The sequence below is a fragment of the Centruroides vittatus genome, unplaced genomic scaffold (genome assembly GCF_030686945.1).
Source record: "Centruroides vittatus isolate TY-2023 unplaced genomic scaffold, ASM3068694v2 contig_425, whole genome shotgun sequence".
Taxonomy (NCBI): Eukaryota; Metazoa; Arthropoda; class Arachnida; order Scorpiones; family Buthidae; genus Centruroides; species Centruroides vittatus.
In genome coordinates, this window is record NW_027122231.1 from 1,348,578 (window position 1) to 1,372,382 (window position 23,805).

Consider the following 23,805-nt stretch of genomic DNA (forward strand, 5'->3'; position numbering starts at 1 on the left):
TTGAGCCAGTTGATTAGTAGTCACAGCGCAACAGTAGCAGACACCTTTTCAACTCTGACGGGGAGGAGAAAGAAAAAAGAAAAAAAGCAGAGAGGAAAAAAATCAAAGCAGAGTCCTTTCATTAGTCTATAGAGACGGTCGCCGAACAGAATAACCTTTCATTTGGCTTCACACTCGGTGGCGACTCTGTGACGCTATCCGATGTCTGCACTCCTCCTCTCGCCAGAGTACCACCCCTTCTAGGAGTCCGCCCTCAACTCATTTTCCCCTTAATCACGGTGCTGGCTTGTGTCGATGCTGACCGACCGTGACCTCACACGACATGTTCCCACGCTTTGTCCGCTGTCCAGCTTCACAATGGTTAGCGGCACCTCCTCTGTCCTCACCTGTAATCTCGCACCGATGGTTAGGGGCGGGCCCTACCGAGAGTTTTTCTGATGGAAGAATGGCGATAAATGATCCCAGGTGTGTCTGTGTGTAAGATTTACGGTCGCCAAAACTTCCGGAATTGTGAGGGAGTTTTTCCGATGCGACCGGTTAAAGAAATGACGTTTCGTATTTACAACATGAACATTTTAATGAAACTTGCTACAAATAAATGATCACAACCTGCAGACATCAATAACAATTAGTATATACATGTATACAGTAAAGACTGTACAAATACGTATATATATATTTATAAATTGTATATAACCTTGAAAAACTAGATCTCGAACAACATATAAGCTAAGCTTTTTAAAACTAAGTAGTTGATAATCTCTTTGATAACTCTTCAGCGTTATTTACAATCATATCGAATTTAGTTTTCTTCTCGTACATTTCCGTTTCAACTCGCGATACTTTCCTTCTTGCAAGGGCCGTTTCTCCTTTCTAGTTGTTTTGGTAAACTCACTGTCGTCTTCTGTGGTGTCATCCTCCACCTGACTACTGTCACTGCTGTCGTCACCCACTTTAGAGTTCGTTTTCTTGATATCCGATGCCTTTCTCGCTTCCTGTTTCTTCTCTTCTTGTAGCTTTTCCGACAGTCCTAATAATAATGGGATTATAATGGGAACGGGGATAGGTAAAGGGATGAGGATTGGATAAGGAACGGCTACCGTTACCGGAGGCAAAAGTGATGCGGGTGGAGTAGGATATGATGGATGATGAAGAGGAGGATGAGGGCTTGTTCCGGGAGGAAAGGGGGGTAAAGGACCGTGTGGCAGTGGGATTGGTGGTCCTCCAAACCTGGAATGCTGCAATCGAAGATAAGCATCTAACTGTTGTTGCGCAAGAAAACTGGGATATGGTGGAAGAAATGACGGTCTCTGATAGTCACTAGGTGCACACGGAGACTGTCTTCTATGAGGCGATATCCCTAAAGCGGGAGTAGCTGGAGTCTGTCGATTTTCCACACTCCCGTCTTTACTTTGTCGACTTCCGGCTTGTCGATTAACTCGTTTACCCTTTTCTCTTTCCTTCCTGGTATTCTGCTTCGTATTAACGACATCTACTTCATCCTGAGCGGATGTTTCCTCAACATCGTCTTCGTTGGTCTTGGCACCATTCTTACAGTCTTTCAGCCAAAGTTCTGGCGTTATGAGATTCATAGAACCACTCGGTGTCACTTTACAGGCCGCGTCTTGAAGATGAGGATGTAACTGAAGATGTGCCTGGGTTTCTTTACAGAAAATATTCATCTTATACTGGTTGAGGCACTTATCGCTGCAGAACTGCAACTGTTGTTCACCATCCTGAAAATCTACATAATTGACAGTATGACGAACGTGTTTGCACCAGTCGCAAACTTTATTCTTCTTAAACGACGCTCTTCTGCATTGGGTGAAGCACAGTTCACTACAGAAGGCCTTACTTCCATTCGTTGTTTTTAAAGTAAATAGTTTCATTCCAACTTTTTGGCACCAGGCACAAACGACACAACCGGGGGGAAGATTCGGAGATTCTGTAAAGAAAGCCCAAAAGTGAATTCAAGCTGTCGAGATTCTAATAACTGTTATAATCTTACGGACAGCCCGAAACCATTCGTACCCTTTTAAAATAATTATTGTATGTAATTGGCCGTAGCTGAATAAATAGGACCGTTTCTGCGATGACAATTTAACCTGTCGTTTAAAAGTTAGTCCCTACAATTTTCCACTATCCACGATCCGAAGCACCGTTTCAAGTCACGACCAAACATCCCCACCGACTAATCACTATAAATTACAGGACGAACTATGGGCGGGACAGTCCGAGTTAATATATAGCTTGGAATCAACCCATGTTTGGGATATACAGCAGACAGTTCATTACAACTGGTGTTTTCAGCCAATTGTCATTGCATCCACTCTCTTATTTTCTGTGATTTATCTATTTAGTTCGAGTGTCATTGAAGCAGACGGCAGTTACGATTGGCGCATGGTGGGGAATGCGTAAACACTTCTCTAATGATTGATCTTGGCCTCCAACCACCTGTGGATGAACCTCCGTGCGAATTTGTTGCAACTTTGGACTCCACGACAAAGCTTTTTTGTTTCATACGAATTAATGTTTTATTCATAAAACAGAGTAAAAATATTCGAAAAAAATTAAGATTTCCAAAATAAATAATTCATAATTATTTTGAAAAAATCGGTTAATTATTTATATTTTTTAAAAAATTCACACATTTTAATTTATAAATCCGCATAATGCAAACTTGGCAATAATTTCAGTTTAAATTACAAAATGCTCAAATTAAATAAAATAAAATACATTTTATAATTTTAATGCTTCATTCTGTGTAAGATTGTATTTATTTGTTTAATAATGTGGAGTTTTTAAGATTTATGTTACGTTGCAAAATATGGGTTGGTTGTTCGTTCATTCATTTTTCGAAAGTGCCACGCATAAAATCGATTCAAAAAGAGATGGGAGGGAAGATAGTGCGGATAATGTTAAATTTTTAATAATATAAATTCATTAACATCGCTAAAATGGGGGAATGAGTTTGAAAAGAAAGAAACTTCCTCGCGAGATACGAATGATGAGTTGACAGTGGGCTAAATCTTTTAAGGGTTCAAGGTAAGGAAGGACGTACCCTGTAGGGCCGTGCCCAAAGGGGAGGTTAGTTTTCAGAAACTCTGATTTATTTGTCGATTTTCGTAACCGTCAAACGCCCAGACATGAAGTCACGCTAAAAAAAGATGATGAAAATGATTCACCTGGAGGTTTTGGAAGATTTGCCAAAGCGGACACCAGTTTCTGATGTTGAATAACAACCGGATCATTAGCCAAAGACGATCCTGTAATAATGAAAAGAATACGAATTAGAAAATGATATTCTGCACGTAATACTCAACAAACGGACAATTGGATTCGAACATTAAAAGATCGGGAGTCAAAGAAAAGGTCAAACAGAATCGGAATATTAAAGATACATCCGATCGAATGCAGCAAAAGAAAAAAAAGGGTTAGTGTATAATTGCTGCGTAGAAGATGGTGTGGAATCTGAATAAGGAGGAGGAGGGTGAAGGAGGCGTGTCGGCATGAGGTTTGGAACATCACGATTTTCGGTCTGACCGGGACAGCTATAAATCGTGGCAGACGTCAGCCGCGGGCAACACCACCACCGCCAACCAGATCCACTACTTTATAATTACATTAATTTTAGAGTTCGTCTTTGGATAAGGCAATACTGACAAAAAATCCTCTAATCATCCGATCGGTCTTTGCCCGAGTGTGACAAATTCAATTCCGACACTACGATAGATACACAATAATCCAACTTACTTTCTGATCTCCCTTGTCCACTTTCGGATTTCGGGCTGTCGACGCTAACGGGGCCGTTGGAAGACGACTTTCCAGTCGAAGGATGGAGAGTGTCGCGACTAGTATCTTCGGAACCACTTCCATCGGGTGTAGAAACAGACGTGACGGGTGACGTCACCGTAGCGAAGTGTTGTAAATTCAAACCTTGAGTATCCTTGCTATCCACTTTTCCATATCCGTACCATCCGAGTAACTCGTTCATAGTGGTCTCGGCGTAATCCTGAAAAGTATTTTATTGATTAATTCTACCACGACAATAAATGATTGATTAACTCAAAACTCTTAAGCTACGGTAGCACACCTGCTCCGGATGAGTAAGGGAGAACAGACGAATGGGACGTTCTACACTTGATTTATACCAACCCGGCAGTGCTTATCAATGGGAGAAGAGATAATACTGGAGTCTTACCCCATCAAGATCTTCATAAATTCTCACCGTGGGAGGAGTGGACTTAACTCTTTCCGAACACGACGTTTGCACTTATCCATCAAGTTAGCAATGATTCGTAATAGACTAGATTAACGTTGGCCATCTGCTTCTCTTTGATTCTATTATCGTCAATAATTAAAAAGATAACAAGTTTAAATCATAACTTGCGTATCTGTCAGAACAAAAATGATTAAGTCGGCACCTCTCGGGCCAACTGTATTTATTTTAACAAACTATCCTCTTCAGTTAAAAAAAAAAGAAAGAAAAACTTTCAATTAGTACGGTCGAACGTGAAACCCGACAGATTCACGGACATTTAAGCGATAAAAATCGACTATTTCGGTTTATCGGATTTTGAAGTGTCGAATAGACGACCCGTCCAGATTCAACACATTGTAGAAGTCGTAAAAAAGAACACAAACTCACAGAAAATAGTTGTTATATATGATTTTTATAGGCCGATTCGCAAATAAAACTGTTTTACTTCAGGGTAGTTGACCGTGTTATATCGGTAATTTCGGCTTTAAACAATCAATAAAATATTGATATCTCGAATAAAAGCATTTTACTTATTTGCCAAATAATCATTTTTAAATGTAAAACCAATACAAAATCGATATTTAACATTTTCCAGCAGAAAAAAACAATTTCTTGAATGCTGGAGGATATTAATTTCCAGAACGATCAATTAAGAATTAACTAAATTAATTAGAGAACTATTCAATCTGTCACGTCAAGAATTTTATATTTAACACGCTAAACTAAAACATCGGAAAATTTTTCTTTTTTTTTTTTATAATAAACACTTGGAAATCAATTCCGTACAACTTCCTCCGCACTGACCGAAACAGTCGATTTAAATGGAATTGCTTTCCACTCTGATAATCAAATTCCCAATAAAATCAATTAAACGGAATTGTCTTCATTAGACACGAGCGTTTGGTGTGTAACATGGCAGAAAATTGACTCTTTAATGCCGTTTTCTCATAACTAGTTTTAAAATTTACAAATTCGATGGATTTTCTAGCGGAATTCGCAAGTGCCGCGACTGAATCGCAATCGTTAAATAGACAAATCAATGGTTTGCTGGAAGCAGAGGTAAATTTGAATTAGCATTAAGAGAAGGCCAATAAAAAAAGTCCGACAAAGTAGGCCATCGGACGAATCGATAGTAAACGACAAGTCTTCTTCGTATCATCGATTAGTTATGTAAAATCGAAGGAAACACGTGTTTCCGACATCGTGATCTGAACACGGTCTTACAATTCAGACAATTTCGTGCAATATACTAAAGCTTACACCGTAAAATATAGCGCGGAAGCTTTATGGTAATAGCCGCAAAAACTTATTTTCCTTTCAAAAATTTTTTTTTAAAATTCGAATTTCAGGTTTCTTCTTTTGGGGTGGCTGTATATTTACGAACACCTGCTCGAAGTATACAATAATTATACAGAAGGGATTCTCGCAGCTGAATAGAAGTCTGCTTTGGAGAATGGCCAATAATCTGAAAGAAATGCAAAAACTGAGCGATCTATTGTACTGTAGCTAAATGAGTATTAGGGAACCGATTTGACTAGACCGAAACACTAAAAATTAAGAGTTTAAGACAGATTTGGAATTTATAATTAGAAGCTGGGCAAAAATTAGCCGTTTCGTCTTTACCAGAGTAGAATTAACTCCCGAAATTTTAAACAGGATATTGCAGCCATCCTTAGAGACTGCTAAAAAATATTTACACTTTTGAATTAATTAAAAACTGATTACTCAACTCTTAGGCCTATAGAATAGAACAACTTAGAGCTGACTTAAAGTTCGTTTAATACGGTGACGTGCGCGAATACGATGAAAGATTTAAGTGAAAATAAGATAGGATATCAACAGTAATGTAAAATAATAGAAGCATCTTAAAATATTTACCGCAAATAGAATTTCTTCTCTTCCAAAATCATTAGCGAATGAACAACCATACATTAACCACAGAAATAATTGATTTTCGTCAAAACTCTCATTGTCACGTTGATGAAAGTAATATCTGACGTGGAGAAACGAACCGCTCAATTTAATGTCACTCAATCACATATCAGTTTCCCAAATTAAAAAAAGTGGAACGGCATTTAGGGGAGGAAAAAAATGAAGGAAAACGTCGGCGAAAACTGGCATCATCGACTCATCCTTCATAATAAATACCAAGAAGACAGACGAATTAGTGAATTCAATAGCAAGAATTCAAGAATAAAAAAAAGTATCAAAATTAGATTTAAAAATGATTATTGTACTAAAAAAATTGTAAGTTTTATAAATTTCGCGTTATACGTAGAACTTTATAAAAATTTGTTTATAGAAATTATTTAAATATACCAATCGTATTTCTTGTTAGCCTAATCAAAGAATTTTAAAAATTTATATTATTGGATATAATGAATAACAATATATTCTTGATTTTATAAACAAAAATGCGTTTCGAGATGATGATAATAGGGAATTTATATTACAATAATTGACGTAAAATTATTAACCGAATTTATAAAAATATATCATATTGTCTCTTCCTTATTATTTTTTAGGTTTTTTTATTTTATAATACAAACATGACGAGGGCGAGAGAATTTGCAAAATATATAAACTGCCACGTTGTAAAATGGAATTTCAATATTGGATTAATTTATTAAAATGTAAATACGTTTTAATTATGATATTAGAAGGTTTATGACGCTAAAGCGAACAATACGATCGCCCAATAGGTCCGCTAATTTACACAAATTGAAACAATTCCTTATCACAAATTGGAATATCGAAGGAACAAAAAAAAACCAAGGTGATACTATAAAATATCTTTTACAGTTGGCTCTTTCAAACGTGAAATCAATATTTGAATCTTTAAAATTCGATGTTTGAGAATCGGCTAGAGTGAATCAATAGAGTTGTTTCTTTCGCTCAATATTTGAACAGAGTTCTGTTACTGTGCTCTATTATTAAATCAGACATCGACAATTATTGACTTATATTTTATTTAAGCACTCATTTAGATAAATTTAACAAAAAAGAAAAACAAACTGGATATGTTTCTAATAGAGAAATATATGATAAATGCACCCTAAGTGAAAAAGCATAGCAAACAGTCTAATTTAATCTTGAGAACTACTTTGTTTACAATATCAAACCGTCTGAAACAATTTGAACAAATAATTTAAGGAGTGTTTATATTGTTTCGCATTGAATGTCATAAATAAGTCCTCTACTTTAATAAATATGCAACAGGCAGATGTAAATACTCCAGGAAAACATTTTTAAAACTCTCCCATAATTTTTCTTAAATGCCATATTTACAAGGAAAACAGACAGTTTACAGTCTACAAAACACGATTCTGAGTTTAAAATGTATAGAAAGAATAATTTTTCAGCATGAATAGATGAATTAGCCTACAACGAATCATTTAACAACGAAAAATTTAATTAGCCAAACAATATCTGAAATGAATAGAAATGTAAGTAGTAAAGCTTAAAATACACCTTTTAGACTTCCTAATCAAATTCGTCTTCTTTAATTACAATTAAAATCGAAACAATCCTCATTTAAAAACCTAATGTTCCCTCAATTTAACATTAAACAGATTATTTTCTTCTATTAGCAAATTAAACTGTAGTGGTGGAGATGACAATGACTAAAATCTACAGTTAATTTATTTAGCGCCGGTTACAGTTAACAGGTGGAATTTAATAATATAAAACAAGAGATATTTGATTTACTTTCGATTCTATTTAAGCATTTTCGATTGGAAAGATTACAGATGAAGATGCTTTTCTAATTATAATGCTTTTGTAATTTGCTTTTATTCCACCATTCTGTATTTATCTCAAACTTAACTTTGGAGAACAAACGATATATCGATTTACTTTTCATAAATTACTGTAATAATTAAAATACATCATGTGATCCAGATTTTAAAGCATATCTATATCCTAGAATCTTAACAATAATCTTCTAAATACTAATAACACTAAATATCTAATTTAAAAAAAATATATTACTACTAATGATCCAATTAAAATAACTTATTTAATATCGAAGAAATGTTTTCTTGGACTATAATTTTAAGCAACTTAGTTATTTTTGTCAGAAATAAAACACCAGTACTCCTGTTTAAATTTAAACTAATCTAAGAAATTCTATCTACCAGCTGTATCAGATAATAACTGAACTATATTAGGCTTCATTTTCTAGATCTACCGAGTTTATATAACACTTCTGAAGCAAATTTATTCCAAAATGTCTAAACAAGTTATATAATTAAATAATTAAAGGTACCTTTTTAGGTTCGGTATCAGTCGCAGTTCTTAGGTCTGACTACAAAAAACACGACGTCAAAATAGCAGCGGTTTAATTCCTACTGTTTACAGATCAGTAAAAGTAAAATATAGGCTACTAAATTGAAATCGTTCCTGGGTACTCACGTGTTTTAGGCAATCAATTAAGAGGAAACTTATCTTCAACCGAGAGCAGTTTATCGTCTAAACTCCCAAGTAGAATGTTTCTTCTGAACGGTATTTAATTGTGCTGTAGACTCGAAACGAAATTACTATCAGGAGATCAATTAGCAGACTCACCAGTGGTATTTTCAGTTCGACATATTCCTTTGCTCACTATTACTTCCATATCTCTTCTTAAAGTAATCATTTTGAAAAAATAAAGTAACAGAAAAAAGGAAGCGTTTGATCAGTTTGTCATGCAGCCGGCTTCTACGCTTTTCAATGAATTCGGAAATTAAACTTAGTTGAGGAAATTCGGCAATTTCACAACGTATGGAAGGCAGATGTGAAAAATTTGTGTTTATTATATTCTCAAACATTCGAACATTGCACAAACTCATTTCCGCTCGACCTCGCAGCGATTTGTTTATATATCTTCGTCTTTCGACACTTAGACCAGCGTAACATCTACTATCGGGCTTCTACACCTAATTCTCTCGCTATTCGACGTGATGTTGTTCTTATCAATAATTCTTGCAAAAGTTATTTAAGAAATTAACACGAGAAAGAAATCGGAGAAATGGGAAATGTGATTTTTGTATCCATTATCTCGATCCATAATGAAACAGGAAGAAACGGATATTTATTCGACAAAGTTTTACATTTTCTTTTTTTTCCGTCCAGTGATGTTTCAACAACGAACTGAGAGATTAGATGACGATGAAAGAGAATGCAGGCATACCATCTAATGTCAGCCAACTCGAAAGAAAGAGAGGCTCACCTTACATCCATCTACTATTTCAGTGCCTTTTCAGCACTACTACCTTTTCCCATTTCTTCAAACGGAGCCACGAGCCAAATGAGAACCCTACTATTGGTCCTAGATGGTATAGGATTTCAAATTATGGTACAAATACAAAAGTCTTCCAAATGACCTGAAACTTTTCGGAGAATAACAAATTGCAGCACCGTCGAGTCTCACATTTTATCTAGAGACTTCAACTATAATTGCAGAAATAAAGTGGAAATGTATATGTGGAGAAAATTAATGAGGGGTGTCGAGTTCGGACGAAGGATCGGGTAACGTCTCCCCGGCAAGCGGTCGCTAGGGAAGGATAAAGTGACGACTAACCGGTCTACGATTCCATTACACCTTAATGGAGAGTGTGTACATGTACCTTACAGTCCCCAACTTCTGTTTACCTTCTAGTCCCTCAAAAACTTGTATGTCATTTACATATCTGCTCATTTACAATGTAAATCTCTACTACCTTTTTATATATATATATTATTCCCTAGCTGTTTTGATGGACATACCTTTATTATTACGTTGCTGTCGGCGAAGCGTCGATAAATCTTTTATTACTTTATTTTCGATTTTAAATAAATTAAAAACGGGTAAAATATGCACTTTATCAAAGAATGCATATTATAAAAGCATTCTCGCCATTAGCGAGTGTGGAGTTAGTCTTCTACTTCAAGGAAGAAAACTTAACAGGACATCTAAAAATAGTTTTGATACTTTACACCGACGGTTGTAAGATATCGGCGCGTCGAAGCAGTTTCTAATTCTGCCCACAGTTTATCTAAGTATACACCTAAATAAGTACATATATGCCGTCAAACCTGTGATTTTGGGGTTTCAGACTACGCTTTAGTGTGGGACGAAAGGGAAGGTGGCGGGGGATTGGATAGAGAGAGACTACCATGTGCATTCAATAGCGTGTTAGTTTGGTAACAAGATCCGAGAGCTATCGGTTTCAAACTGGGGATATCTACTGTATATGTATATATATATAGGAAGAAAAAAAGACAGACTATCACCCTGTTATCTACATGGAGTTCTGGGAAAGAACAGGAAAAACCCTTGACGATGCCAGATGTGAAAAAGGAGAATTTTCGTAGCGATCTGTTTGTTGTCTTCCGATGTGGACACTCCGGATGACGTCTTATTTTTTGAAAAAGCAATTAGGTCGAATACAGTAAAACGGCTGCACTTGATGCGATGTGTAACGAATGGCACCTTTAAATCGTTTAATGCTCACCAATGTCACCTCTTATGCTAATCGAAGGTCGACTATTTGCTCGCTTAAGTCGCATTTTGCATAATGGGCGAATTTACGGTCGGGGAATGGAAATGATTTCGAGACAGTTGTCTTTGATAGTGGCGAGATATACTCGGTCCATTAATATTTATGACCATAAATATGAATACGGACTGGACGGAACACACCGCTTTCGGTTATTGATAGGCTAATCGATTTATGGAGTAATTCGGAAGTAATATACTGACTAATTGAATTCAAAGGTGGGAGAAAAATTACACTGTTGAGAAAAGTTGTTTATCGAATTTCCTAAACGACTCCGCGACGGTGATGATGGATGAAACTTCATTGGGAGATGATGATGTATGAGAGACGATTAAATTTCTGGATAGTAATTGTTTGAAATGTCGCGAAGAGCTACATTTCATAATGGAAAACAACCTGATCAGCTAAAAATTCTGCCAAAGGTAGGAATAAATGAAAAAAGAGAGAGAGAGAGAGAATCTCATTCCCTTTCCCGTCCATAGTTTAGTCTTACACCGGAAATACAGAAACTTCTCAAGTTACATCAGAGACTGGACATTGATCGCCCGCCTTAACGTAGTACAGGAGCAACCTTCATGCATTGGAAAAGTAACATTTCTTCCCAATCACCTGCGTATACGTAGCTTAAGTTCAGTTATATAATTCCGCCAAACTAAAAACCACTTGTTTAATATTTCAAATAAAAATTTTCTACACGTATGCCACAAGTGGTACCGTACTTTCGTTTAGAATGCAAATTACCATTAAAAAACTACGAAAACGCCAAATTTTACTCCTTTCTTTAGAGTATTTTCGAGATGTCAGTATTAAAAATATTTAGAAAACTTTGATCTCGGGGATGAGGAGAAAAAAAAAAAGCAATTTAATCTTAAATGAAAATCGCAATCAAAGCAAAAGCGATAATTTTTAAAAGCTACAAACTGCACTTAAAAATCGAGTGACGAGGAAAAAACTTTTCAAATCTGTAGGAGATTGGTGCTGGCACTCGCAAACTTTTTATTGTATCTTCTGAGATGTTTCCAACGTGGTAAATAAAGACGAAGTAATTAAGAAAGTGGGTGGATGGGTAAATTATTATTCATTACTGTTTTCTGGCAAGAATTCTGATGAGAAGAGGGTGGGGAATATGCACGCGTTCATTCTCTGCCTGTCCGCAGGTGAATGAATATGTTAAATATACTGCCGGTCTTGACCTTTATACAGTTATTCAAGCCGTGTTTGAATTTTGGAGGATGTTGACGACCGCTTCATTATATTTCAGTTTGATAAAATAATCATCTTCATTAATCAAGCCGCATCCGACCCGATAGAAAAATTAATTTCTTTTATCACTCGGAAAGCCATTTTAAAATTTATAAAATCGGAATTATAAACTAATCAAAATTGAATTTTTCACATAGGAAAATAAAACAAAAGATTTTTAATTTTGATCGAATCATGTTTAAATAGCATTTTGCAAAGTTTATTAAAAATTTTTCAATTAATTTTAGACGTAACTGAGCTATAATTAAAATTAATTTAATTTAATCTAATTTAATTAACAAAAATTATAATTTAAAAATAAATTTTCTTTAATTTAATTCTATATTTTAATTTAGCAATAACATTGTAATTTTCTTTACTTAAAATTAATTTATAATTTCACTTCTATTCATCTACACAAATCTATTCGCTTGATAATTGATACGAGCAACACAAATTCGATACAATTATTTTAACAGAATTCTGGCACCGGGTCAACGAGGCATTCAAACATAAAGAACAAACCAGGAATAAAAAGGAAAAAAAATTCAACTCGTGTGATAAAAACAAATCTTTTTTTTTTTTGTCCCACACTCTCTACCACGTGGAGAGTGTGACGTCATAGCACGACATCACGCGTCACGTGCGCCAGGAGGAAAACAGAGGAAAATAGAAGAAAAAGTATTGTTGACAAGTAGAGAATAGGTAAATGTTTCACAACGCTATTATAAGTGGAAATTAAGGCGATTAATTAATGCGACTTACTTTAATATCATCTTCCGGTTCTTGTTTGACTCGAACACTTTCGAAATCATTAACAGGATCGGAACATCGACGTCTGCTCGGCGGCGTTTCGCCTCCGCTCATGGCAAAGACTTCAACCCGGTCGTTTCAATCGTCATCGAACGTTATATTTGTAACGAGCCAACTTCCATTCGTCTGTTTTGTTTCGTATAACGATCGTTTAACTTCACTCGCATCGTCCTTCATCTTCGCCAGTCGACACCATGCACAAGCAGACGACTACTACAAGTCGATCAACTGGAAGGAAGAAGTGCGCCATCGAGATTAAGCTCTCCTATTGGTCCGTCTAGCGCCGTCACGTGATCGATATTTTAATTAAATTTTTGAAATATTTTAAAAATTTTTATTTTATTTCAAAAATTATTTTAAATAAATTTATTATTATTATTTTATTATTAATAAATTTATTTAATTTTTTATTATTATTTTTGTCTTGTTCTATATATCTGGTTGACCTTGTTTTATTTGGGTGTGTGGAATTTTTATTTGTATATTTAATTTTATGATGATAAGGTTTGTATTATTATTATTATTATTATTATTATTATTATTCTGTAATTAGGTTTATATTTTATATTTATATTTATGATAATTCAAATTTACAAAAGAATTTTTAATATAATTTTAAGTTTGAATGGATTTAAAATGAATTTTTTGCATTTATATATATATTAAATTTATCCATAAAATAAATAATAATATTGTTACCAGTTATTTTCTGTATAGTTACAATGTTAATAAATAATCTGGTAAAGTTATTTTTCGTAAAGAAATTGTTGCATTTATATTTATTTTCTTTAATTTCAGAAGTTTTAAGCGCAAGATTTTCAGGTTTTTCTAACGCCTAACCTCAAATTTTAATTTATTATTCCTTTAATTCCTAGGTAATTAACCTCAAATTTTGGTCACAGCTCCTTCAATTACTGTTGTTTAACCTCAAACTTTGATCGCAGCTTCGGATTCTTCAATATCAACTTTTTGATAATATCTTCTTCAATTTCTGTAAACACTTTGCTAACTTTGATTATATATTTCATTAAATTTCTATTATTCTAATTTAACTTTCGTGTGACAGTGCATATTAATACAATTACCCTAATATTTTTAAAGGAAAAATAAAAATTTAACCTTAAAAAAAATCACACATCTAACAGAAATATTGGATAAAAATAATTGAATTTTGTTAGAAAAGTAGTACAAATCTGTTACTGTTATTTAATATCATGTAATATTTATACATTGATAAAAATCTTTATATCATTTAACACTTTCTTCAATATATAAAAAATATTTTGTAACTATTTTCAAGTTAACTGATACAGATATCAGGTTATAAATAATTCTTTTTTCCTGTAAAGTAATATAGATATTTTTAAAAGTTATTTATAATAAAATAAAGTGGAAAATTTAATATAGAATTATATCATGAAGCTTAGAGAATTCATTAATATAATATGATTACTTGGCAGTTATCATAACTTGATTACATTACTCGATATATTGATGATATGCCTAATTATCTTGAACTTCGAATATAGTTAATTATGCTAAGTGTACATACTTTAATTATATTATTATTAAAAAATTTTTGTTTATAATTTTTATATATTTATCACAGTTTTTTAATGTATGATAAAGATTTTTTGTTTGTTTTTTATTTAAAAAATTGAATGTTTTAAATTTTAGACAGAATAATTTCTTATTTACGTTAAGAAAAATTAATTAGAAATTAGGGGGCATTAAATTCCCTGTTATATAAAGTAAAATAAGTACTGAATTAAATTTCCTTTCAAATAAATTTTTAGTTACAATCTAAAATAAAAGTGAAGTAATTATTGAGTTTCTATCATATCGAATTTTGTCATCCGAGATAAAAATTGCGACCATCGTTACGAATCACTTACAAACGCATCTTCGATGAAAAGCCGAGTATTGTTTTCCTTTACCTCATCTTTACAATATTAAATTTCTGTAGAAAGGCTCCTTGTACAGTTGGCTTGAAGCCAACCCGTCTGGAAGGCGGATACTCAGCCTTCTTTTCGGTACACACTTAATTAGGATAGGTAATCGGGCATCTTCTCCCTCGTGCTGTTTTTCTCTCCTGCTGTATATAATTACGTGATGCATGCCGTCTCGTGCTCCTCCTTCTTATCCCAAATCCCGCCCATTGACGAAACTCAACCGAGTCTTCAGGGGCAAACAGGGAGGATTGTGTATCGTCCAAATCCGACACAACAGGGGGTCCTAGTCTTTTACCTGCTATTTATTGTCCCTGTTGTATAATCTTTTGTCGTCTGGACGTTTAAGGAACACGGCCCGCTTGGACCATCTTCATTCTTGTCACCCAACTTGTCAACATTAATCTGGCTCGGATGGAGGAGATGGATTATGTGGGAGTATAACTCGCCATCATCGATTTTTCTCGTGCATAACAGTCGATATATACATTTTTCTTTAATTATAAAATAATTATTACTCTTTTGTTGTAGCATTAAAAATTTATTTCTGTCTGTAAACTTATAAAATAATCGAAATTCTTTCATTTATTTCTTTGTACGCGGGTTTATAAATCTGGGATTCTTTAAAAGACTTACTTTTAATTAATTAATAAGCAATTAATTAAATTTGTTTCTAAATAAAAGATTTATTTAATTCTGTAAAGAAAAATTCCTTTGCTTCTACCAATTCAAATTAAAAATAAAATATTTAATTTTTACAAAATTAATGAAAACTTCATTTTAAAATTATAATTATAACCAAATAAATCATTTAAAATAATATATTATATGTTATTTTAAATATTTTATTTGATTATAATTCATTTTAAAATTAACTCTTCATTAATTATTTATCTATTTTGTATTTAATTAAAAAAATAATTACATGTATAATTAAGCTGTAGTTTTTTAAACTTATAAAAAATTTTAAAAATTAATACTTTAATTTTTTAAATACATTTCAAGCTCTAAAATACTAAAAATAAGTATTAAATTTTCGTTGTGGCAAGAGAATTTCGTAGCGAATTTCATAATGGTGAATTTTCGGTGCTGTCCTCTGTTGATCCATAAAATCATTAAATGATTTTATTTATATTTTAATATATTATAAATACAAATTACCAACAGCTTTATAAAATCATTCGTACCATTGATTTTTACGTGTTTTTTTTTCCTATAAATTTTTATTAATTACATGATTATTTTTAATTCGAATTTAAATAATGGATAAAGCGCTTCTGTTGATTATAATTTGATTTAACATTTTAAAGGCGTTTTTTCTTACGGAAATTTCGAAAATATTTTCGGTTATTTTTAAAATAAAGGTGAGAAGTCGTGCATTTTGAACTTTTGAACAGAGATCAGTTAACTTATATAATCGTGTAATGTTGCTGTGCAGCTTTATAAACAATTTTTATTAATAGTAATACATAGAATAACTCGAAAAATATTTCTTTTGGACAATTTTTGGACAATTTTCCAAGTAAAATTTTTAATATTTTAATCACTAAAATTAATTAACAAATCCCAGTTTCTTCGCAACTTTTCAAAATTTTCGATATTTCCATTAAGATGTCAGACTTTTCTTCTTTACACGAATGAATAACAATTAAAACCGCTGTAAATATAAGAAACTAGCTGTTTAATAACCCGTTTAATTATAAACACGTATGTACTTTGAGTTTTCTTACAGTCAGATTCTTGACATTTCTTGATAATGCACCCCAAGTCACGCTTCTTTCCATACAAAACATTATCCACTTTTGTCAGAAAAATAAATCTGCTGCCTGCTAACGATATACCAGTTGTGTATAAACTATTTATTGATTCAAATCCATGTTTAATGATATTAATTTCTGCCGGAGTCACCTTTAAAAAAAAAAGTTTTATTGTATAAACCAGTTATTCTTAAACGATAACAGATGGCGCTCGCAAATTAATTTTATTTTTATTATTATTTTTTAATTATAATTAATTATTTACTTTAAAATATAATTAAATACGTAATTAATTTAACTTTTAAAGAACGATTTGGATACAAATTACAAAAATAATAGTAATTAGATGGTAAAAAAGATATTAGAAAGTATGTGGCGCCATCTGTTAGACGTAATTTTATCAATATCGCTACTAGCTTAAAAGATCGTTTTAATTTGAAAAATCACGTTTTAATGATGTATGACACTTACTGACGTATTTAATAGAGGATTTTGTGCGAGGCATTTACCGTTATTCAAACTATGTATAGCAACGAAATTGCAGTGACCCTGTCCTTTGGGTAAATTGGTCAAACGAGTCACACATTGCCTTGGAGACGTCATATTCACTTACAAACCTATAAACATTGCGTAAGACATTTTATTAAATATTTATTTACGGTTATTTAATAATATTTTGTCACATAAACGTCAGATGGCAGCACGTCTGTAATGGAGATTAATGATGTCACGTGGTATGATCAAACTCCATCATTAATTTTTAATTCTTTTGTCCAAGTTTAAATTTTATAAAACGAATATTTTTACATTAAATTCGCTTAAAATCGAGGAAATCATTTTATAAAAATGTTATATATATTTTATTATTATTATTATTATTATTATTATTATTATTATGTAATTACTTATAATTTAAAACGCACAAATTTATAAAAATTAAACTAGACTTACCACACAAATTTTTATTAACAATTAGCAATTATTATTATTATTTCATTAATTGTTTTATTAAAACAGAGCTACAATAAAATTGTTTATTAAGAAGAATTATAATAATTACCGTCACTAGATGGCAGCACAAAATGTATCTTTATGAAACATTTAAAATACATTAAATAATAATAATAATAATAATAAATGCAATAAATTAATTTTTAAAACATAATGATTTAAAAAATTATTTAGAAAATAATAAAATTAACTTAAAACTTTAATTATTTTGTTTCATTTTTAAAAATATTTTAAATTAAATTCCTTTATATATAACCACACCGGCAAAGTGTAATTCAAATTATCGCTTAATACTTCGCAAGGAAGAGTGATTCGGTTTTGTCAATTAAATTAAATATTTTAAAGAGGAAATATATATATATATATTTATTTATTTATTTAAAATCGAAAATTGACGTTAATTAATTTTACGTAGGAAATTTTCAGAAATGTCGAAGACGTTTAAACGCTTTAAAATAATTCTCTAAGTTTCAATTTATGCACTAATACCACAAAATGGGAATGAATAAATTACTTCGAATGTCTTGAGAGGTTAACGAACTATCATTAAGTTTCTCTATCAATAAATCTTACTTTTTATATATGTTAAGAAGTAGTTTTCTTGCTTTTCCTCCCCTCTTTATTATCATACTAAGATTCTACTAAGTCATTTTTTTCTTCCTTTAAATTTCTTCTCTCCCTCTTCCCAGTCCCCTTTTAAGATTTCTCCATTAAACAACCTTTCAAAGAAGACCTTAAAATATGTATCCTTGTCGAATTTAACGACTGATTAATGATAAAAATTAAATAAAAATCAACAATAAATTGGCCGTAATTTATAGAAAAAAGATTAAAAATTACGTATTTTTAACAATTTCGTTATTTATTAGTTTTTTTTTATATTTTTTCCTCTTATAATAGTTTACATTATTTACAAAAATGTTGATTAATTACAAAATTAATCGCTGAGATATTAAATTAGGAAATTCTAAGTAACATTTCCCATTTTCTTATTCATATAACGTAATGTTAGAAGATATCACGATATATAATATAAGGAGTATATAGGATGATGTAGGTTTTTATTAAAAGGTCAACTGGCTTTTGGGTGGGTGATATAATTTATAATTTTTAATGGTAAGTTTTAACGAAATGTGTATAGAGAGCGGTGTAAAAGTCAGTTATAGTTAGTAATAATTAGAAACAGGGTAGTCGAGGGCGGTAGCTGGGGAGTTTTCCCCGGGCTTGGAGAAAAGATGAGGGTCTGTAGTGGTTCCTAAACCTATTATCTTTACTAAGAAAAAGATGAAATATTCTATGTATTTCAATTGTTCTAGAAAAATGGAAAAAAGGCCCCTTATAAGCTCGCTGTAGCCATGCCTATAACATAAAGTAATTTTTGTATATTAAAATGTGGATAAATTAATATATTTACTAAGTTTAATTAGTTAAAATTCTTAATTTTTTATTTTTAAATGAGTACATGATCATCCGCAATTTGTGAGTTGTTGCTCAATGTTTATTGATGTTACAACTTAAGATGAACTGTTGAAAGGGCCGTCCTCTCAGATTTTATCGTTAAAATTTCTTGACATTTCGACGTATGACATAAGCGAATGAAACCGTTTTATCAATAACATAAACAAAACTCTTTCATAAAAGTGTAGGCTATTCATGTTGATTTATAAACTGACGAATTTCCTGTACAAAAACTTTGTTTCTATGTTCATGTAATCGATAGTCTTCTACGCTATTTTTTAAAATATATTAACAATTATAAATGTTCCATTTTCGTTTTTAAATTGATTTCCTTAATATATAAATTAATATCTTTTGAGTTTTTTTATATTGTAATTATGCCAGTGATACTTAATTTCTTCCGTGACATATTGCTTATATGACTCATGTTATTGCTTAATGTAAGAGGATGATCGGCTGAATTTCTATCAATAATATTTTAATTTTATAAATTAATGGTTTTCACTCTCTTCGAGCTAGTGGCATACATAATTTTTAGTGACACATCCATCAAAGATCTGCTTACAAGAGGATCTTTGATGCAACACTGGATGGAAGTGCCAGATTGAAGATATGCAGTTTTTTTATATTAAAAAATGTACAAATAATATTAAAAATAAGACAAAAATTTGGCCTCTTTTTAAATTTTGTGGCACCCCCCACGAAAAGTTGCGGTGTGGTTTAAGCGTGCTCGGTTGAGAACCACTGTTGTAAAGTAATAGATTTGCATAATAACAGTTAATTAACATAATTATACGTAAATTATGTTTAATATGAGACAAATGGATGAATATTTACTTTAATTTTTACCCGCCGTGAAGCCGAATTTTAATTTATTTCTAGGTTGTATGTGAATTCACCGATATTCAGGATTGCATCCTCGTTGTATTTTTTTCTGTTTCTTCCCCCTAATTAAGTAAAATTTTAATTATTTATGAGTTAATTAAGCGATTATTAAAATATTATCGCGTGAGCTTTTTGTTTTAATTCGTTGTTGTCTAAACATACAAGAGTAAGAAAAGGAGGGGGAAGAGAAAAGGAGGAAAAAAATGTGCAGAAACTTAAAATGATTCGTGCCGAAAATGACAGCAATTTTAGGCAAAGAAACTAGAAAAGGTATCAGTTTCCCATTACCAAACTTGAGTGAAAAATACTTCTGCAGAGAAAAGTCGGATTTGGTTTCGACACAAGTCATTTAGACAGCTGAAGAGGCATTTGTGATTCTGCATTTTAATGTACTTCAGGACATCCAAAGACGAAAGGGCAATCAGTAATGAGTTTACAACACCTCTACCGTTTTTCTAAATATAATTAAATTTTTATCTTTTGGCTCTAGTAATGAGATTTTCGCTCAGAGTGCGGTATACGTCATATTGGATGGCTAGGATATCATCGCCATTAATGTACTTTTGATGACCACCGAACTCCGTGATAGGGAAGACCGTTTTTCACCCGGACGCTCCTATATCTGATGAAAAGGGGGAAAAATGGATTATGTTGTCACCAAGTTGTGGCCCCGAAGTGTTGAAGCACTTCTTGACTCATTACTCTTTTTGTAATCTTTAGACATTTCAGCCAATACGAAACATTTGTCTTCGTTGGTGGGTGTCAACTAATTAAAAGTTTTGCTGCAAATACCATGGCAACAGGCTCTTTCTCATTTTAATGAAATTGGGGGGCGGAATTCTTGACGTCAAACTATGCTCGTTCCTTAATTATACCGATCGCCTGTGTTTTATGCAAATTGATATTCCGAATTTTTCTCCTTTCTTATCCTTTCTTACATTGGCAAAAACCCCATTTTGGTTCGTTTACAAACTAAAATTAATTCTTAACTTTTTTTTTTATTTAAAATGTATATTCTTATAAATTTTAATGATGCTCTAACACGAGAAAATCACATTATTTCATCCAAAAAAGTCCATTTATTCTTATCAATTTAATCGCATTTCCAGTTTATGAAAAAGGAAAAAAAAATGTCTATATTATAATCATTCCCGATCTCATTATGCATTTATTAAAAATAAATTTTAGAATTAATTAACAAGGAATTTTTATTTTTACTTCATTAGATAAGCTCAATAATGATATATCTATGCATTTTTCCTGTTGGCCTATCCCATAAACTGATTAAATTGTGTATTACAAAGGAAATAATATCATTTTAACGTTTAGTAACGTCATCATAACGCGAAAATTTTGAAAAATATCGCAATTTCTACCAGGAAGATGATTGCGGTTTAATTATGATACATAAAATATAATATTAAGCATCAAAATCCATTTATAGTAACCCATTTTTCTGCTTACTGTATGCTACGCCCTTTTTATATAAGATTATAGGGCTATATATTAATTATACACAGCCCTATAACCGTATACAACTGTATATAATACTGGCTTTCGGTTAGGGCTTGAAGAGGTAAGCTCTATATCTACAGAGCCTTATATATATTCGGGCATATACGTGGCTCTAATCCCTCTTCAAAAGCCATGGAGAATATATAAAATCAATAAAATACAGAAAATTTTTAAATCATTTATCAAACGATATTTTAATTTATACCCATTTTTACATCGTTTTTTACGTATAAGACTAAATTTTGAGGCCATTCCAAAAGATAACGGTGTGCACTGGAGCAATATATATATATTTGGGCCCTACATAAATTAAATTATTGTATTGAAGGAAGTAAACGATAAAAAAACGTTGTAAATGAGCGCCCTTAATTCTTCGGATCCAGGACAATTTGGTCCTTTCGGGACTCTCTCTATGCTTCCCATTATGGGCATTAACTTATAAACCCCGTAAATAGAGAATTTTATTTAAATTATTTTACCACTGATTTATTCTAGTTTTATTGGAAATTTATATATACAAAAATACGAAGTAAGTAAGCCAGTGATTCGCAAGTAGATCGCGAGCTATTCTTACGCTTTAAGAAGATTGCCAACTAAGAAAGGTTGAAAATTCTGTTCCAATTCTTACAGTTTTTGAGGAATCTTGATGAAATAAAGACAACTCGGGTAATTATATAAACTATATTTAAAAAAAAAAATCACTAAAAAATTGAATAAAAACACCGAAAAATTGAATAAAACCATTATACTATAAGCTTTAGTTTATTAATTTATATAGAATATTGGCCTCGTTTTTTTTAATTTTAAAATGATAAAAAATGAAAATTTCTGTATGTTAATATCATATAATTATGAAAATTCCGTTTTATTTTTTAAGTTATTATTTTTTTTAATCATATCGCGGATCGTCTAATCAAACAGTGGCGAACCTCATAAGGCCTTTGGTTATTTTAAGGTTAAAAATTAATGATGTCTATTTAACCATACACGTCACGCATACAAGCGTTGACAGATGGCCTAGGTGGGGTTATCTGGATGATTGTCAGATATGCATCTCGCCTGAAATTTCCTGTTTTACTTTATAAATTACACATCACGTTTGTTGATACCTCGTTTGATAGATGTACTTCTGTATAATTTACGAAGATAATTTATATATAGAATATATATATGTATATATTTTTGTAATTTTTTAATAGAAAAAAATAATATTTATCCTTCACTTAATGTGTATTATTCAATTTTTATTATCATTTATTATTTTTTCACAATTTTTCTCTTATAGAAAAGTATCTCCCTCCTTTAGTTAGATTGTATATGTTTAAGTTGATTAATTAATGATATTAAGTGGATTTTTTTTCTAGTCTTTATGGATGGTTGAATTATGGTGAATGTGTATTTTACCATTAGTTTTTTTTTATATTTTTTTTAAAGAAAAAATGGTGTTAGATTTAATCGCAGATATGGCTCCCTGCTCGGTTGTAAGGAAGAAGGGGGAAATGATAAGGTAAAAGTCAAGTTAATATTAACGTGCAGGCTTCTAAAATGGTTCCTTTAGTCATCAAATTAGACAGGTTGATTGGCTATCTGTCTCAAAAAGTGACGCAAGCGACAAACTTGTATGCATTCGACTCAGACACCGACCACCATCCATCTTTCTGTCCAGCCTTTCACCATGTATTAATTAGATGGTATTTATTACCAGCCCATCTGGTATCCATAAATCTATGTGGCTCAATAAACAGTGCTTAAGATGAACGAAACTTGTGGCATTTAATCATAAGAGTCGGAGTCGATGCAGATTTTACCTGTTTTCTACATCGACCCGGTAGAAAACTTTTTAAACTAGTTAAAACTTCGAAGTTTCAACTTATTTTGCCGTATTAACGATCAAGGACGACATTTTAATACCCCGTAATAGAATCTTTATATAGAAGGAGCGTTAAATTAAAACGTAAAAAGATGATAACGTTGTTGCTAGACTTTCTTCATTCGTTTTCATCCCTTGCCACCGTTACCTTTAAGTCTTCAGATTGGTCCGGGAGATATTAAGGGGGTGGGGCCATATCTCCCGAACCAATGACCCGATTTTCCTGAAAATTTCTAGAAACATTTCCCCCTAATACACAAACCTCCCTGCAAAATTTCAGAAAATTTCATCGAAAGACACAGGAGTTATTAAAAATGGATGAAAAAAAATGGATGAAAAAAATCATGCTCCTCGCTCACATACACACAGAAAAAACCCAACTTTTTTGTATTTCTGAACATTTAAGATCTAAAAATGTAAAATTTTGGGGGTGATTTTTTAACCGAACGCCACACTTTTCCTTTGTTAACATCCAGAAAATAAAATAATGATAACTTCGATGAATATAACACCATAAACAATAACA

General features: G+C 32.0%; 1 protein-coding gene and 1 long non-coding RNA gene across 4 annotated transcripts; both read right to left on the minus strand.

Moving 5' to 3' along the window:
* Window positions 1-558: 558 nt before the first annotated feature.
* Window positions 559-13,056, minus strand: LOC136976811 (sine oculis-binding protein homolog A-like). Of its 3 annotated transcripts, none has more exons than XM_067272191.1 (5): window positions 12,787-13,056; window positions 4,202-4,341; window positions 3,754-4,012; window positions 3,186-3,266; window positions 559-1,945 (listed from the first exon to the last, which is right to left on the minus strand). In XM_067272191.1, exons 3-5 carry the CDS (start codon window positions 3,992-3,994, stop codon window positions 792-794), a joined length of 1,476 nt encoding a protein of 491 aa, XP_067128292.1. In that variant the 5' UTR covers window positions 3,995-4,012; window positions 4,202-4,341; window positions 12,787-13,056; the 3' UTR covers window positions 559-791. The 3 variants fall into 3 exon arrangements, with proteins under 3 accessions (XP_067128292.1, XP_067128293.1, XP_067128291.1); XM_067272192.1 differs by lacking the exon at window positions 12,787-13,056 and adding an exon at window positions 8,675-12,123; XM_067272190.1 differs by lacking the exon at window positions 4,202-4,341 and having other exon boundaries at window positions 12,787-13,055.
* A 3,055-nt stretch (window positions 13,057-16,111) lies between these two features.
* LOC136976837 (uncharacterized) lies at window positions 16,112-17,548 on the minus strand. Its single transcript, XR_010880990.1, has 4 exons — window positions 17,492-17,548; window positions 17,012-17,157; window positions 16,514-16,691; window positions 16,112-16,440 (listed from the first exon to the last, which is right to left on the minus strand). It is a non-coding gene; the product is annotated as an uncharacterized lncRNA (long non-coding RNA).
* Window positions 17,549-23,805: the final 6,257 nt, after the last annotated feature.